Here is a 17,634-nt window from a genome sequence, read left to right on the forward strand (position 1 = left end):
AGAAGTTAATTGATTTGGTCAGCATCATATAGCTTGTAAATCTGACATAACAGCACAGGTTTTCCTAAGCTTAGCAAAGTAGTGTTTTATTAACTCATTTTGTATTTCTCTTTGAGATTTTTTATTATGGATTTCTAGGTCTTTATGAATCTTAATTATCAGTTATATTTTTAAGGAAATTGATGTTTTCATGTGATTTTTACTAATCTATTGTATAATTGTATTGAATAGGGTCAAAAAGGTGACACTGGCCCACCTGGGCCTCCTGGACTTGTAAGTTTTTTTTCTTTCAGTTTTTATTTATTAAATTTATTACTGCATTTTAAATTTTGCATCTTAATTATATACTCCATACATTTTCCTCATAGAACCCAAAATTCCAAGTCTTTATCAACTTCTCCTGTCTTAAAAGTCTTTACATATAGAACTTCAGTGAGGTTGACCTCAAAGTGTTTGTATTGGTCTGCCTGTGTATTATTTCTCCATAATAAAGCTCCAAAATTATGGTATTAGGTTTTTTTGCATAATGATTGCCAAATCATTTCTCAAGTAACCAGCAGGTGGTGCAAGTGTTGCTTACAAAGGTTCAAAAAAAGAAACTTGGGGAACTAGGGATTGGTCCTTTCCCCTGCAGGGCTCAGAAGAAAAATGGATTTGGTCTTAATAGATTTTCTCAATTTGTAATTGTCTGATTCACACCTCTTTCTTCCCAGAGTGTGTGCTTTCTAGGGGTTCTTCATAACAAATGTAGGAAACTGCCCTATAAAAGAATACTTAAGGGGTTTACAACTTTTCTGTCATATCTGTATTCATCATGAAATCCCAGTCACGTATGTTTTCATTATTAAAAATAAACTATCTCTGTTGCAGTTGACATATTGATTTTCCTTTCATTGAAATTTTCTAAGACTCCTGGCTTTAAGACTTCACTAAAGTTGCAAAGGGGCAAGTGCCATAAACCCTATATGATAAGACATTGGAATAATGTTTATTTAATTATTTTTGTCCATAGTGAGTCTCAGATATTGATACTTGGTACTTTACCAAATCCAATGATGAGAATGTATTATATTTAAAGAAGATCTTAAGACAATTTTTATTTGCTTTCATTTTCAAATCAGAATTTTACTTTTCTAACAAATAATTTTTCTAAAAAATGAGATGATAGAATTTTGATGAGCATCAGAAGAAATGGAAATTTTGAGAGTGTATCCTGTTCAATAGCTCCCCTATGAACTACCATCCAAATTCTAGGTCCCACAAATGTCCATTTGTCTGAATATTTCTTATATCCAAAAGAGCCAGGATGAATATTGCCAGTAGGTGATAATTTCTATCTCAGACTGATAGTTGCTTAAAGCTAAAGCTTACTTTACCTTTATAACTCTATGAAGTTAACCTCTTTATATTAGATTATTTAATATAAAATTCTTTAGGCATGAGGTTCTAAGAAGATAAAAAGGGCTAGTTAATTTTAATTAATAAAGCCTTCCTGGAAGAATGACTTTTCTTTTTCTTTTTAAGAAGAAAGAAATATGAGTTGACAAAGAGAAAGATTATGGGAAGGCATTATAGATATTTAGAATGGCATATTTAAAGGAAAAAGCAGGAATGTGCAAGATGCATGAAGTGGTTACAATCAGACTTCACTCTCCTAAAAAGTCATTGCTACAACTAACAGGACATGAAACAGATGAGAGAGGTATTGGGAGTGAGAAGTATGTTTAGAGTCCAAGCTATAAAGTAACATAATATATAATAAGAAGTAATGAGCAATTATGAGTGCTCTAACAGGAAACGTAACACAGAAAAATTGCTTTTTGAGGAAGTGTATCCTAGTAATAGATTTGAATTTAAAGGGAAAAGCTCAGAGTTGTTTCTGTTAGTCTAAGTATGAGGTAAGAATAGATGCTGTCACAGGAAAGAAGGGAACAAATTGGAGAGACTTATTTAACAAAGAATTATCAGGCTTAGGTGATTGGAATGAATTGAATTTGAATGATAAGAAGACATCAAACATAATTCTAACTCTGTAAGCCTGGGGCTAAAGTGGATGGTAATATTGATACTGACATTGAACATTTTCTAATCTGTTGAAGCATGCTGCTCACAATCTATGTAAGGTAATCTTAATAATTTTGCATCTGAACACTTTGTGAAAATGATGCATTGTAATCATATGGACCTACCAGGTTATTTTCAGAAAAACAAGTCTCTTCCTCTTTGAATTCCTTTATTTTTTTCTTTCATAATAAAGGTAATACCTAGGCCTGGGACTGGTGTAACTGTAGGAGAAAAAGGAAACATTGGGTTACCTGGCTTGCCTGGAGATAAAGGAGATCGAGGATTTCCTGGAATTCAGGGTCCACCAGGCCTTCCTGGACCTCCAGGTAAATGAGACTGTACTGTACTTAATACCCTTGTGTTTATAGTATCTTTACTAATCCATGTATACAGTATTATCATACTAGTTCCAGGGTGAGCATGGCACTAGAACACATAAGTATTTTTTTTTGGAAGTATATTATCATTTAATAATATATTCAGTTCAGTTCAGTCACTCAGTCGTGTCCGACTCTTTGCGACCCCATGAATCACAGAACGCCAGGCCTCCTGTCCATTGACAGGAACTCCTCAGCTCTTACTATAATCTTTCCAGGTTCCTCATGTATACTTTAAAAAAAATCAGAATTACTTTAATAGTGTCATCTTACCGTAAAAATACCATTTCTTTGTTTTGTTATTAATAAATTACACCAAACATTACTGTGACCCAAATATTAATCATTATACCTTTCATGCTGTTATGGTAGGAAACATTGTGCTAATGATGCCTAGTTAGGTAAGATTTACTGTATTTTTATGTAGTAAACAGCACTATCCACTTAGAATTCCAGAAACATCTACCTAGAAATCCCCATGGTGATTTTGCTATGCAGTAAAACCTTGGAGCTCAGTACTAATTTTATATCACTTCCTAATTGAAGATACACAGTAGAGTAGAGCACTTCTAATTTGGCCGCTAATTGAGCACTGCCCTTGTTTAGCATGTTTATTTGGATGTTCTCTGAAATGAGGTGATAGTATACCTCTCATGTAAAATTTGAAAAAAAAAATCTTGTACAGTATCTGTCACACATAGGTATTTAATAAATTATGGTTACTTTTCTATCAAAAATATTTGCCTAATAAAATGTTAACATGATGAGATGAGTGATGCTCAGTGTTTCTGCCAAGAAGAAAGAGAATAAGTTGTGGGTCCCCTTTTGCTTTCTATCCCCTTTGGATTTCTATCTTCAAGATAGTGGACCAAAGACATACTGTGTATGGAAACTTCAGATAAGGAATTCTCCAAGGATATAGCAAAAAATTTAAAGTGTTAGATAATATGAAATAAAATGTAAGACACACAGAGGATAAACCTAGATGTCCCAAAATCCAACATGAAGGAGTTCAAAGAGAGAATAGGACAAGAAGCATATTTGAAAAATTAATGGTTAAAACTTCTAGCTATTTAAAAAAGGTGTATTTCCCTGTAAAAAAGCTTATGAATTACAAAGCAAAAGTAATAATAATAATACAAAATTATTACAAAATACATACCTAAACACACAGTAAGGACACTTTAGAATGTAAGGATAAAAAGAAGTTCTTAAAAACTGTCTGAGACCCAAAGCAGATCACTTACAAAGCAGTGAGAGTCAGATGAAGATAATGGGGCACATTTTCAAAGTAATAAGGAAAAAGAACTATGAATTTGAGATCCTATATTACATCAAACTGTCACCCTGGGGTGAATATGAGGACCTCCAGATCTCTGAAATAGTTACTGGAGCTTTTACTCCAAGAAGGAGGAAATGAATTCAGGATGAAGTTGGGAGTGGGGGTGGCTAACACAGACGAAACAATGGTTAAGAAAGATATTAATAAAGTATTTTAAGTCTAAATAAATATTGATCATAAAAAATAACAAATATTTTAAGTAACAATATGGAAGTATAATTGTACATACTACTAACATAGAATGTAGAGGTACAGAGAGAATGGGGAAGTGAATTATATGGTTTATTGTCTTGTTAGAGGGAGAGAATATAAGTACTATTAACTATATAAGTTTTTCAAAAAATACAGATTTTAGTCCCTAGGTTAAATATTTTAATAGTAAAGAATTAAAATAATATATATTTTAGAAAAGAATTAACATAATATATATTACTTACTTGTTGAAGAAAGAAGATGACCAAAATCTTGACCTATGTAATACAAGTAAGGTTTGGGACAAAACAAACACAGATAAACCTGAATAAATAGAAAAACATAAACTGACAAGAAGAAGTTAAAAACAAATCAGTAACTTCAATAAATGTAAAAGGACTAAACACTGATTAATAAACAAAAGCTAAAATAAAATTGGAACAAAATCTATATGCTGTGCACAGTAGACATATCTAAAGTAAAAGAATGTAGAAAATATGAAAATTAAGCAATGAGAAAATGTTAAGCAAATGCTACCAAAAAGAAAGCTGGTTTAGCAATTCTAATATAGTATGAAATAGAATTAAATGCAAAAATGCATTACAAACAGATATTTCATATGGATAAATAGACAAATTATACCACAGTGGTATAAAAGTCATGAAAGTTACTCATTTAAAATTATAGCTTTGAATATGTAAAGTGAAAACTGATAAACTACAAGGGATAAATTGGAAATTCCCCAGTATATCAAGGAAGTGAAATATAAATATGAATATAAATGATTTGAGTAACACAATCAAGCTGTATTTTTGAGAGAGAGAGAAAAATTTTGTGCAGCAGAGAATGTACATTCATTTCAAACATACATGAAGCATTTGTGTTGTGTAGCTTTGAAATTATGTAGTCAAGAAATAGACTCTATTAGACCAGAAAAAATCTTTTAAAAGTATATTCAGGATACTGTTCATAGAAAATACTAAAGATAGTATCAGAAAATTGCTAGAGCTAATCAGTGAATTTAGCAAAGTTGCAGAATACAAAATCAATACACAGAAATCACTTGCATTTCTATATACTAACAATGAAAAATCAGAAAGAGCAATTAAGGAATCAATCCCATTCACCATTGCAAACAAAAAGAATTAAATATCTAGGAATAAACTTACCTAAGGAGATGAAAAAACTGTACACAGAAAATTATAAGACACTAATGAAAGAAATCAAAGATGACATAAACAGATGGAGAGATATTCCATGTTCCTGGGTAGGAAGAATCAATATTGTGAAAATGACTACTACAGATACCAATGTGATCCCTACCAAATTACCAATGGCATTTTTCACAGAATTAGAACAAAAAATTTCACAATTCATATGGAAACACAAAAGACCCCAAATAGCCAAAGCAGTCTTGAGAAAGAAGAATGGAGCTGGAGGAATCAAGCCTCTTGACTTCAGGTTATATTTTTAGATGAGTAAGTTTCATGACTTTTATATCATTATGGTATAATTTGTCTATTTAGCCATATGAAATATCTGGTTTTAATGCATTTTTGCATTTAATTCTATTTCATACTGTATTAGAATTGCTAAACCAGCTTGCTTTTTGGTAGCATTTCCTCCCCTGGAGAAGGAAATGGCAGCCCACTCCAGTATTCTTGCCTGGAGAATCCCATGGACAGAGGAGCCTGGTGGGCTACAGTCCATGGGGTCACAAAAAGAGTCGGACATGACTGAAGTGACTTAGCACACAGCATAGCATGCGCACAAAGCTACAGTCATCAAGACAGTATGGTACTGGCACAAAAACAGAAATATAGACCAAGGGAAAAAGATAGAAAGCCCAGAAATACGCCCACCCACCTGTGGGTACCTTATTTTTGACAAAGGAGGCAAGAATATACAATGGGGCAAAGACAGCTTCTTCAATAAATGGTGCTGGGAAAACTGGACAGCTACATGTAAAAGAATGAAATTAGAACACTTCCTAACACCATACACAAAGATAAACTCAAAATGGATTAAAGACCTAAATGTAAGACCAGAAACTATAAAACTCTTAGAGGAAAACATAGGCAGAACACTCGATGACATAAATCAAAGCAAGATCCTCTATGACCCACCTCCTAGAGTAATGGAAATAAAAACAAAAGTAAACAAGTGGGACCTGATTAAACTTAAAAGCTTTTGCACAGCAAAGGAAACTATAAGCAAGGTGAAAAGACAACCCTCAGAATGGGAGAAAATAATAGCAAATGAAACAACTGACAAAGGATTAATTTCCAAAATATACAAGCAGCTCATACAACTCAATACCAGAAAAACAAACAACCCAATCAAAAAGTGGGGAAAAGACCTAAACAGACATTTCTCCAAAGAAGACATACAGATGGCTAACAAACACATGAAAAGATGCTCAACATCACTCATTATTAGAGAAATGCAAATCAAAACTACAATGAGATATCACCTCACACCGGTCAGAATGACCATCATCAAAAAGTCTACAAACAATAAATGCTGGAGAGGGTGTGGAGAAAAGGGAACCCTCTTGCACTGTTGGTGGGAATGTAAATTGATACAACCACTATGGAAGACAGTATGGAGATTCCTTAAAAACTAGGAATAAAACCACCATATGACCCAGCAATTCCACTCCTGGGCATATATCCTGAGGAAACCAAAATTGAAAGAGACACATGTATCCCATTGTTCATTGCAGCACTATTTACAATAGCTAGAACATGGAAGCAACCTAGATGTCCATCGACAGATGAATGGATAAAGAAGTTGTGGTATATATACACAATGGAATATTACTCAGCCATAAAAAGGAATGCATTTGAGTCAGTTCTAATGAGGTAGATGAACCTAGAACCTATTATACAGAGTGAAGTGAGTCAGAAAGAGAAAGATAAATAATATTCTAACACACATATATGGAATCTAGAAAAATGGTACTGAAGAATTTATTTACAGGGCAGCAATGGAGAAACAGACATAGAGAATAGACTTATGGACATGGGGAGAGGGGAGGAGAGGGTGAGATGTATGGAAAGAGTAACATGGAAACTTACATTACCATATGTAAAATAGATAGCCAATGGGAATTTGCTGTATGGCTCAGGAAACTCAAACAGGGGCTCTGTATCAACCTAGAGGGGTGGGATGGGGAGGGAGATGGGAGGGAGTTTCAAAAGAGAGGTGATATATGTATACCTGATGGCTGATTCATGTTGAGGTTTGACAGAAAACAGCAAAATTCTGTAAAGCAATTATCCTCCAATAAAAAATAAATTTAAAAAAAGTACATGCAGGCCATACTCTGTGACCACAGTAAAGTGAAGTTAGAAATTAACAACAAAAACCATCAAATATTTTCATATTAAAGTGCACATTTGTAAATAGCTCTATAGGTAAAGAAGATACAGAAATGGAGATGATGAACTACTAAATGCTAAACAATTTCATGTCAAAATTCATTAGATATAGCCAAAAGTCTTACACTTAATTGATCACAAAATTAGAGATCCTAAACTTAAATGAGCTAAGTTGTAAAAATAGTAAGAAATAAAACAAGCACATGCCATTTGAAGCAACATGGATGGACCTAGAGATTGTCATACTAAGTGAAGTCAGACAGAGAAAGATATCATATGATACTGCTTATATGTGGAATCTAAAAAAAAAAAGGTACAAATGAACTTATCTACAAAACAGAAATAGAATTACAGATGTAGAAAACAAACTTATGGATATGGGGTGGGGGGATTGGAAGATTGGGATTGACATATGCACACTACTATATATGGACAGAGGAACCTGGCAGGCGACATAGCACATGCATGTATGCATGTGCACACACACACACACACACACACACACGTATAAAAACAGGTAACTAGTAAGAACCTACTGTATAGCACAGGGAACTCTACTCATATGGGAAAAGAATCTAAAAAAGAGTGAATATATGTTTATGTATAACTGATTCACTTTGCTGTATACCAGAAACTAACACAACATTGTAAGTCAACTATATGCCAATAAAAACTTTAAAATAGAAGCATAAACAAAATAGATGGAAAACTTGATAAAGGTCAAAATAAAGTAAGATCAAGATAAAGGCAGGAAAAGACTCAAATCAGTAAAGGAAAAAAGATACCATAAAATACAATTAAAATTCTTGAATTATAAGAAAACTATAAAATTGTCAATATTTTTGAAATTCTAGATGAAATATATATTCTTCATGAAACAGAAAACATGATTTAATAAAAATTTTCCTGAGAAAGTAGGACTCCTAAGTAGATCAATTGCTGTAGAAGATTTTGAAAAGTTAAAGGTCTCCCTGAAAAAGTATTGGTTTTGCAGGTGGGTTTATAGAGTTTTATAAATGAATTTTATCAAGTTCTTGAGCAGGCAATTCTCATAGTTTAAAAACTGTTTCAGAACATTCTTTTTAAAAGGAAATTCAATTTAACAGTTGATACCAAACCACCAAGGAGATACACTGGAAGTAACTATAGTTCAATATTATTTATGAATGTAGGAGTAACAATCTTAAATATTATCAATTCAGAAGTATATTAAATAATATATTTGTGACTGAATAGTATTTACCCTAAGATTACAAGAATGGTTCAACATTACTTTAATTGACTATACTGACATATTAAAAAGGAATAGGCCAATAGATAAAAAGAAAACAGTCAAAATTTAATACCTATTTATTTTTAAAAGGAAAAAAAAATTCTTAAACTAAGATTGGAAGGGAACTATCTCAATTTGATGAAGCAGTCTACTTCATACAGGAAGTACAGGACTGTGCAGGAAATATACTTTGTGGTGAAACATCAGGAGTATTCCCATTCAAGTCAAGAATAAGATAAAGATGGTCACCAATGGTCACCAGGGTCACCAATGCTATTTGTTCTTGTACTAAAGATCCCAGCCAGTGCACTAAGTCTGGAAGAAAAACAGAGGTATATGGATGGAAAACAAAAAACAAAAAAACCCCACATTTTGGTTATTCACAAGCCATGTGATTATCTATTCAGAGAACCTAAAAGAATCAAATGATGAATTATCAGAACTTAATGTTTGCAAGGTAGCCAAATACAAGATATGAGTTGCAAATTTAAGTAATTTGCTTTAAGCCAGCAAGAAAATAATTACACATATAAGAGGGGAAAAATTCAGTTAACAATAGTAACAACAATAAAATTCACATTAGCAATCAAATTTACCCATGAATAAACCTAACAAAAGATGTATAAGATCTCTTTGCATAACTTTGTAAAATATTATTAAATAATATAAAATTAATAAATAAATGGAAATATATATATAGTTATTACTTGATGTGGAAATTCAGTATTATATACAGGTGATTCTACCAAAATTTAATCTTTAAATTGAAATTAAAATTCATTTTAATTGAGTTAGAATTGAATAAAAATCTCATTCAAAATTCCAGTGATTTTTTAAAAATGTAACTGATAAGCTGGTTCTGAAATTTATTTAGAAGAATAAATTTGTAAGTGTAGTGAAGATGGTTTTCAAAAGAACAAAGATGAGTATATTTTCCTTGCCAGATTTGAAAATATTATAAAGCTGCAGTAATGAAAAAATGTGTTAGTAGTGCAAGAAAGGACAGTAGAACAGAAGAATGTCCAGAAACAGAGCCATGTTTACCTGAGAACTTTGAGATGCCTCTTCTCCTGTCAGTGGCTTTCTAGTATTTCAGAGATTAAGAGATCATAGTGTCAAAGTGTACAGAGTTAGTTACTAGTACGTTTCCAAAAGTAATGTGAGTGTTAGTTGCTCAGTCCTGTCCAGCTCTTTGCGACCCCGTGGACTGAGGCCCTCCAGGCTCCTCTGTTCATCGGATTCTCCAGGCAAGAATACTGGAGTAGGTTGCCATTTCCTTCTCTGGGAGATCTTCCCGACCCAGGGATCAAACCTGGGTCTCCCACATTGCGGGCAGATTTTTTTTTTTTTTTTACCTCTTGAGCCACCAGGGAAGCCCTCCAAAGGTAAAAAACTACTTTATTCTTTCTTATATTCAAACTGGTACTTACATTATTGGGACTTTCCATCTTTTCTCTACATGTTGATTCTCATAGAAAAAAATAAGAACATAGCTGGTATTATACATAAAAAAGTAAGACCATAACTGATATTATACATTAAAGGAAGATCTTATCATTAGTTAAGGTCTCATTGAGACCCAAAGTAATATGTCTAAAATAAGATCATTTTGATCACTTTAATGGGTATTTGTTTTTATCTTAGGACCTGCAGTTATAGGTCCTCCTGGACCCCCTGGCTTTCCTGGGGAAAGGGGACAGAAAGGTGACGAAGGTCCACCTGGAATTTCCATTCCTGGATCTCCTGGACTTGATGGACAGCCTGGGGCTCCTGGCCCTCCTGGCCCCCCTGGCCCTCCGGGCCCTCACATCCCTCCTAGTAAGCTATATACTTTTCTCCTGTTAAGTTCTGTTGTTGTATTTGTTTTATCTTCATTTATAAGTGAATCTGATGGTTTGCATCATTCTTGTATTTCTGATAACTAAGAGAGTCTTCTACTGCCTCTGCTTTTGATTTATGGTGATTGTTTGATATTTAAATTTGTTCTTCAAATTATCATTAATATTATAGAAACAACTGAAAATAAATCTTTTTTTTTCTAGCCTATCAGACTTTCTTTTTGTTGAGTCTTCTGGATATTTTACAATTGGCTTGCTATTATTGCTTTATCTTATCTCAGGTGATAAGATATGTGAAGCAGGCCCTCCTGGCCCTCCAGGATCTCCAGGTGATAGAGGACTCCAAGGAGAACAAGGAATGAAAGGTTTGAACCCCATATTCCTTCATTCTTTCAAGTCATCAGCAAAATACCCTATATCCTCCACCCTTCCTCAGCCACTCACTCCCATGGTCAGACCCCAAGACCATACATTACCAATAGTGAACACTTCCAAATTTTGATTTCCTGACCATTATATCCTATCTTTCTAGCTCACTACCTCTAATAACCTGACTAAAAACATTACTTCAAACTCAGTGAAACCTGCCAACCTTTATTATCCCTCAGTTTTTTGAAGTCTTTCTTATCTCTTAACCCAGCTTAAATTCCATGATCAAGCATTGTAGTCAATCCCATGCATAAACTTTTTACTTCTTTGCCCTCCTCTTCTGCCATTGGAACCAAAACATAGCCCTGGTAATTCAATAATTCTGGGAAATAGTGAAGGACAGGAAAGCCTGGCGTGCTGCAGTCCATGGGGTTGCAAAGGGTCGGGCACGACTGAGTGACTGAACAACAACAAATTCCAAATTACCACCTCTTCTGAGCCTGCACCTGGTTTTCTCTTTTCAAACTTCTAACACATTCTTTTCTATTCTTATTTTAGGATTCTGACTTTGCTTCCTTCTCCACAGACCAGTTGAAGCAATAACAAGAGAACTTTCACAAATTGCCACCACTACCACATTTATTTTGCCTCCTGCTGATCGTTACTGCTCCTATCTAAAACAGTTCTTTGTACAATAGATTCCATTTCCTCTTGTTTCCCTCAAAGAGCCATTTGAGAAATTCTTGTCTCTCCCATATCATCAGTTTTTCCCTTTCACTGGATCATTCCTGCTGCTGCTGCTGCTAAGTCTCTTCAGTCGTGTCTGACTCTGTGCGACCCCATAGACGGCAGCCCACCAGACTGGGCTCCCCCGTCCCTGGGATTCTCCAGGCAAGAATACTGGAGTGGGTTGCCATTTCCTTCTCCAGTGCATGAAAGTGAAAAGTGAAAGTGAAGTCGCTCAGTCATGTCCGACTCTTTGCGACCCCATGGACTGCAGCCCACCAGGCTCCTCTGTCCATGGGATTTTTCCAAGCAAGAGTACTGGAGTGGGTTGCCATTGCCTTCTCCAGGATCATTCCTAGCAGTATATAAATATGCATTTGTTTGCCCATCTAAAAAATATCTTAGCATAGCCTCACTTCAGCTGCTAGATACTACTCTACTCCTATTCTTTCATTTGTGGCAAAACTCTTCAAGAATTTTCTACTCACTGTCTCTAGATAACTCTCCTCTCCTCTCATTTTCTGTTAGTGAAATGAAAGTCATTCAGTCGTGTCTGACTCTTTGTGACCCCATGGACTATATAGTCCTTGGAATTCTCCAGGCAAGAATGCTGGAGTGGGTAGCCTTTCCCTTCTCCAGGGGATCTTCCCAGCCCAGGGATTGAACCCAGGTCTCCCACATTGCAGGCAGATTCCTTACCAGCTGAGCCACCAGGGAAGAATATTGGAGTGGGTAGCCTATCCCTTCTCCAGGGGATCTTCCTGACCCAGGAATTGAACTAGGGTCTCCTGCATTGCAGGTGGATTCTTTATTGAACTAGGGTCTCCTGCATTGCAGGCGGATTCTTTATAAGCTGAACTATCAGGAGAGCCCATCGTTTTCTGTTAAGCATACTCCAATCAGGACTCGCCCCCCACACACACCCGCATCACTCCATAGATGCAGTTTTTGTCAAAGTCACCAGTAGCCTGTGTGTGTTAAGTTGCTTCAATGTTGTCCAACTCTTTGCAACCATATGAGCTATAGCCCACCAGGCTCCTCTGTCCATGGGATTATTCACTACCAATTCAAATATTGTCTCAGCCCTTATTTTACTTGATTTTTGCATTCTTTAAACAGTTTATTCACTTGGTTTTCAATAAATTCCATGCTCTGTTTTTATTCCTTCCTCCCTGGCATATATGTGAAAGAGAGCCATTGTGACTGGAATGGAGTGAGCATAGGTCAGGGTGCATGGCAGGGCTGGGAGGAGAACTGTAGAATATGATGTAATATAATTTGAGGAAGGGGAGAGTCTGTGGCAGATCATACAGGACCTCGTAAGACATTGTGATGATTTTATCTTTTATGTGGAAAGTGTTGAAAGTGAAAGTGTTATTTGCTCAGTCGTGTCCAACTCTTTGTGACCCCACGAACTGTAGCCCACCAGGCTCCTCTGTCCTTGGGATTCTCCAGGCAAGAATACTGGATGGGTTGCCATTTCCTTCTCCAGAGGATATTCCTGACCCAGGGATCGAACCCAAGTCTCCTGCATTGCAGGCAGACTCTTTATCGACTGATCTACACACACACACAAACACACACACATATATAGTAGATATGTATCTATATAGATATGTCTCTCCCTATATATACTCTGCCTCTATATGTCTCTATATGTATATCTCTATATGTGTATCTATCATCTCATATGTAACTGCTATCTAAATCAAAATACAGAACTTAACCAGGATTCTAGAAGACTCTCTTGTGCATCCTAATCAGCACTCACAAAGGTAACCACTGTTTTGTCCTCTATCAGTTTGCCTTGAACTTTGTAGAAATGGAATCACATAGGCCCTTTTATGTCTTAATATTTTATCTGGTTTGTTTTGCTTAATATTACATCTATTAAATATTCCTAAATATCCATTCTAATGTTAATGTACATTTGGTCTGGGGTTATTATGAATAAAGCTGCTATGAACATTCATATATATATTATGTCATACATATACATATGTGTGTGTATATATACATATATATATGTGTGTATTATAGGATATAAGCATTCATTCCTGTTGTGTAAACATCGTGATGGAATTGCTGGGATATAGGATAGGTATAGATTTTGATTCCATAGATATCACCAAACCATTTGACAAAGAGAATTTAGTTTCCACTTCTCTCACAATTATTGATGCTGAGCCTCTTATAGTTTGTGCATTCTCTTTGTAGAGTACTTATTTTTTTCTGCATTTAATTGGGTTGTTGGATATATGTATCACAAATATATTCTCCCATTCTGTGACTTGATTTTTTACTCATGTCTTTACTTGAAGAGAGGTTGTTAATTAACAGAAATCAAATGATAAACGTCCTCTTTTATGATTAGTGCTGTTTCTGTTCTATTTTAGAAATCTTTGCTTACCCCAAGGACCCAATGATATTCCTCTATGTTTTCTTCTAAAAGCTTTATTGTTTTCCTTTTTTATTTTGATCTTTGATGTATATTGAAGTCACCCTTGATTCCCCCCTTCTTTTGCATTCTATATGTGATCCATGAGAAAACCCCATTGGCTGTATCTTCAGATATGTCCAGAATCTAACCAATTCGTGTCCTATTCATTGCTGTCACTCTGGAATGAGCTGCCATCTCTCCTAGATCACTTCAGCAGTAGCCACTTACATACTTAACCTGTTTCCATCCTTGTACTTAGATCATATTCTTAACATAGCAACCAGAGTCCTCCTTTTAAAACTTGTCCTATCATGTTGCTTTCCTGTTTAATTTCTTCTCCTAGATTCTTATTTTACTCACAGTAAAAGCCACAGTCTTCACGGTGGCCTATATGATATTTTATGATATACCACTTGTTATAACCTGTTAATGGTCTGAGCTGGTTTCCCTTTCTCACTCTATTGCAGTAATCTCTTCTTGATATTCCTTCTGTGTGCTAGACATGGCTATTCTTTCTGCCTGGACTGCTCTACAGTTGTTGCACACATGCCATGTCCTTTAAGTTTTTATTTTTATCATATGTCATCTTCTCAATGGTTTCTATCCTGACTATCTTATTCAAAATTGCAATCTGCCACCCATCCCTAAGCATATCCAGTTTCACTTACTCAGCCAATGGTAGAATGTGAGCACCATGAACATACGAATTTTGTCTGTTTTTTTATCATGTATTATAGACTCCTCGAATAGTGCTTGGCACATAGTAGGTGCTCAGTAAATATATATCAAATGAATTGATTCTAAATATAAGCTTCTCTAACTACACTGTTGTGTGGGAATATTGTCCTTTAGTGCTAACTTCCTTGTGCTCAGTCACTCAGTCATGTCCAACTTTTTGCAACCCCATGGACTGTAGCCCGCCAGGCTTCTCTGTCCATGGAATTTTCCAGGCAAGAATACTGGAGTGGGTTGCCGTTTTCTCTTCCAAGGGATCTTCCCAAGCCAGGGATCGAACTGGCTTGTCCTGCATTGGCCAGGATATTCTTTACCACTGATCCCCCTGGGAATCCCTGCTAAGTTCTTTAGAACCTGTCTAAAGAAGATATATGTAACCATTCAAGTAAAATTTGCTTTTTATTGTTGTTTTCTCTAGGTGACAAAGGTGACACCTGCTTCAACTGTATTGGAACTGGTGTTTCAGGGCCTCCAGGTCAGCCTGGTTTGCCAGGTCTTCCAGGTTCCCCAGGTAAAACATTCTGCCTCAGGGCAACCTTTAAAATATTTCTGGCTAGATATTAGATATTAGAATGATGCCAGTTTCTCATTTTATAGCTAGTCATTCGTATTCATAAGTAACTGAATATGAAATATCACTATCTGCTATGAAATAAATTATGCTTGCTCTTGCTTTCTGTACCTGAAGCTACCTACATTTTCTATTAAAGCATTTCAACAATATTATTCCAGGGGAAATATCTTCCTTATTTTCCTTATGGTGAAGAAAATAACTTAAACAGAGTCAGACTTTTTAATTCCAGAAAACTGGGTTAAATGTTCATAATGCTTGACTCCTGAATATCATTTCCAGTGGCAGATTCTAGTCATTGGGATGTATCACATGTTGTCATTGAGAAACGGGGCTTTTACTAGATTTTGGCAATCAACTGCCAATATTCCTCTTTATTTATTTTAATTTTTAAAAGTTAAAAATTAAAAACTGTTCCTCTGTTTTTGTAATTTTCATTGGAGTACCATTGATCTATAATGTTGTGTTAATTTCTGCAGTGCAAAGTAAATCAGACACATATACATATACCCTTTTTTAGATTCATTTCCCATATAAGCCATTACAAAGTGTTGAGTAGAGTTCCCTGTGCTATGCAGAAGGTCCTATTTTAATAAATTATCTATTTTATGTATAGTGGTGTGTATGTGTCAATCCCAGTCTCCCAGTTATCTCCCACTTACTCCCAGGTAGCCATAAATTTGTTTTCTACATCTGTGACTCTATTTCTATTTTGTAAATAAGTTCATTTGTACCCTTTTTTTAGATTCCACATATAAGCAGTATCATATTGTCTTCCTCTTTCTATATATAACTCCTCCTTCCCCATTTCTAAGCAGAACTGTATTTGATATCCATCAGACCCACAACTCTTTCACTTAGCTGCCTCTTGGAGTATCCCAATATTCTCTTGAAATCACACTTTATGTCTGAGTCAGTCAGGGCTGAGAATAAACACCAGATCTCTTACCTTTCTGTCTGATGTATCTCCCTAATGAACCAATTCATTTGGTGCTTGGAAATAGATTTTCAGCAAATCTAATAGCTGCCCTTGGAAGTTCACCATCTAGCCTTGTACTTCTGGTCTAGTGGTTTTCAAACTTGGGAGTGCATCAGAATTATTTGGAGGGCTTGTTAAAATCCATATTCCTGGGTCCCACCCCCACAATTTCTGATTCAGTAGACCTGAGATGGAGGGCCCAAGAATTAGCATTTCTAGCCAGTACCCAGGTGGTGCCAATGCATCTATTTCAGGGACCCATTTTGAAAATGGTGCTTTAGTAATATTTCCTCTAGTCTTTGAGCACCAATCCTTTTTCATAAAGTTAATTTTAGGGAGTGATAAACCAAATAAAGAACTGGTAGGAATCTAGGAAAATTGTTTAAGTAAGAACAGAGAAAAATATGCAGACTTTGTCCTTATCTTGTTCTGCCTTTGACAATGGGATGGTTATAGAAGCCAAGTACTTCTATGCATAGTACTTGGTAGCTGCAAGCTTTGGGACACTTTGAAATTGGAAATACCTAAGGATACAATGTTGTATATACCATGAAAGGTTAGCTTTACCTAAAAGAAAGGATGATCTCTGTATCTTGAGAACGTGAAATAGAGAAATGAAACTGTGACTTGTCAAATGAGATTGATGTTCTTACTTTAAGACTTGACTTCCTGACTTGCTGATGTTTATATAAGCTTTATCAAGATTTCAAGCCCAAAGCTCATATGACTCTGTGTGTGTGTGTGTGTGTCTGTGTGTGTATTAGGATCTCTTGGTTTCCCTGGACAGAAGGGTGAAAAAGGACACGCTGGTGCAACTGGTCCCAAAGGATTAACTGTAAGTTTTGAGTATATTATAGAGCAAAAGAAATAGAAGAAACCTATTTACACCTTGAGTTTTCACTTGTGGAGATATATAAAGGAAATTTAGTTTTTATATTATGATTTATTTGATTCTTTTACTTTTGCTGGCTCATATGTCTCATTTGACTCATAGCTTTGTACACTAAATGTTATTGGGCAGGTTGATTGGATAAACTGGAGAAAGTATTAGAAAAAAAGAAACTGATTTTCTTCTTCTGTCTCTTCTTTTTTTCCTCTTTTATTTCTTTTTTAACCCCTCAGGGCATACCAGGAGCTCCAGGAGCTCCAGGCTTTCCTGGACCTAAAGGTGAACCCGGTGACATCCTCACACTTCCAGGAATGAAGGGTGACAAAGGAGATTTGGGTTCCCCTGGAGTTCCAGGGCTTCCTGGTTTACCTGGCACCCCTGGACAGGATGGATTGCCAGGACTTCCTGGCCCCAAAGGAGAACCTGTGAGTTGGTTTGATATTCTTGATTTTGTGG

At 35.5% G+C, this 17,634-nt stretch overlaps 1 protein-coding gene across 1 annotated transcript in view; it reads left to right on the plus strand.

Annotated features, from left to right (window-relative positions):
• Nucleotides 1-17,634, plus strand: part of COL4A5 (collagen type IV alpha 5 chain) — a 229,980-nt gene that overhangs the window by 141,554 nt on the left and 70,792 nt on the right. The window contains exons 18-24 of the mRNA XM_020898386.2: nt 232-273; nt 2,258-2,390; nt 10,276-10,449; nt 10,751-10,834; nt 15,158-15,250; nt 17,054-17,124; nt 17,412-17,603. Of these exons, the coding sequence (XP_020754045.1) occupies nt 232-273; nt 2,258-2,390; nt 10,276-10,449; nt 10,751-10,834; nt 15,158-15,250; nt 17,054-17,124; nt 17,412-17,603 (789 nt within the window). The remainder of the gene's footprint in view (nt 1-231; nt 274-2,257; nt 2,391-10,275; nt 10,450-10,750; nt 10,835-15,157; nt 15,251-17,053; nt 17,125-17,411; nt 17,604-17,634) is intronic.

Source organism: Odocoileus virginianus, unplaced genomic scaffold, assembly GCF_023699985.2.
Source record: "Odocoileus virginianus isolate 20LAN1187 ecotype Illinois unplaced genomic scaffold, Ovbor_1.2 Unplaced_Scaffold_1, whole genome shotgun sequence".
Lineage (NCBI taxonomy): Eukaryota > Metazoa > Chordata > Mammalia > Artiodactyla > Cervidae > Odocoileus > Odocoileus virginianus.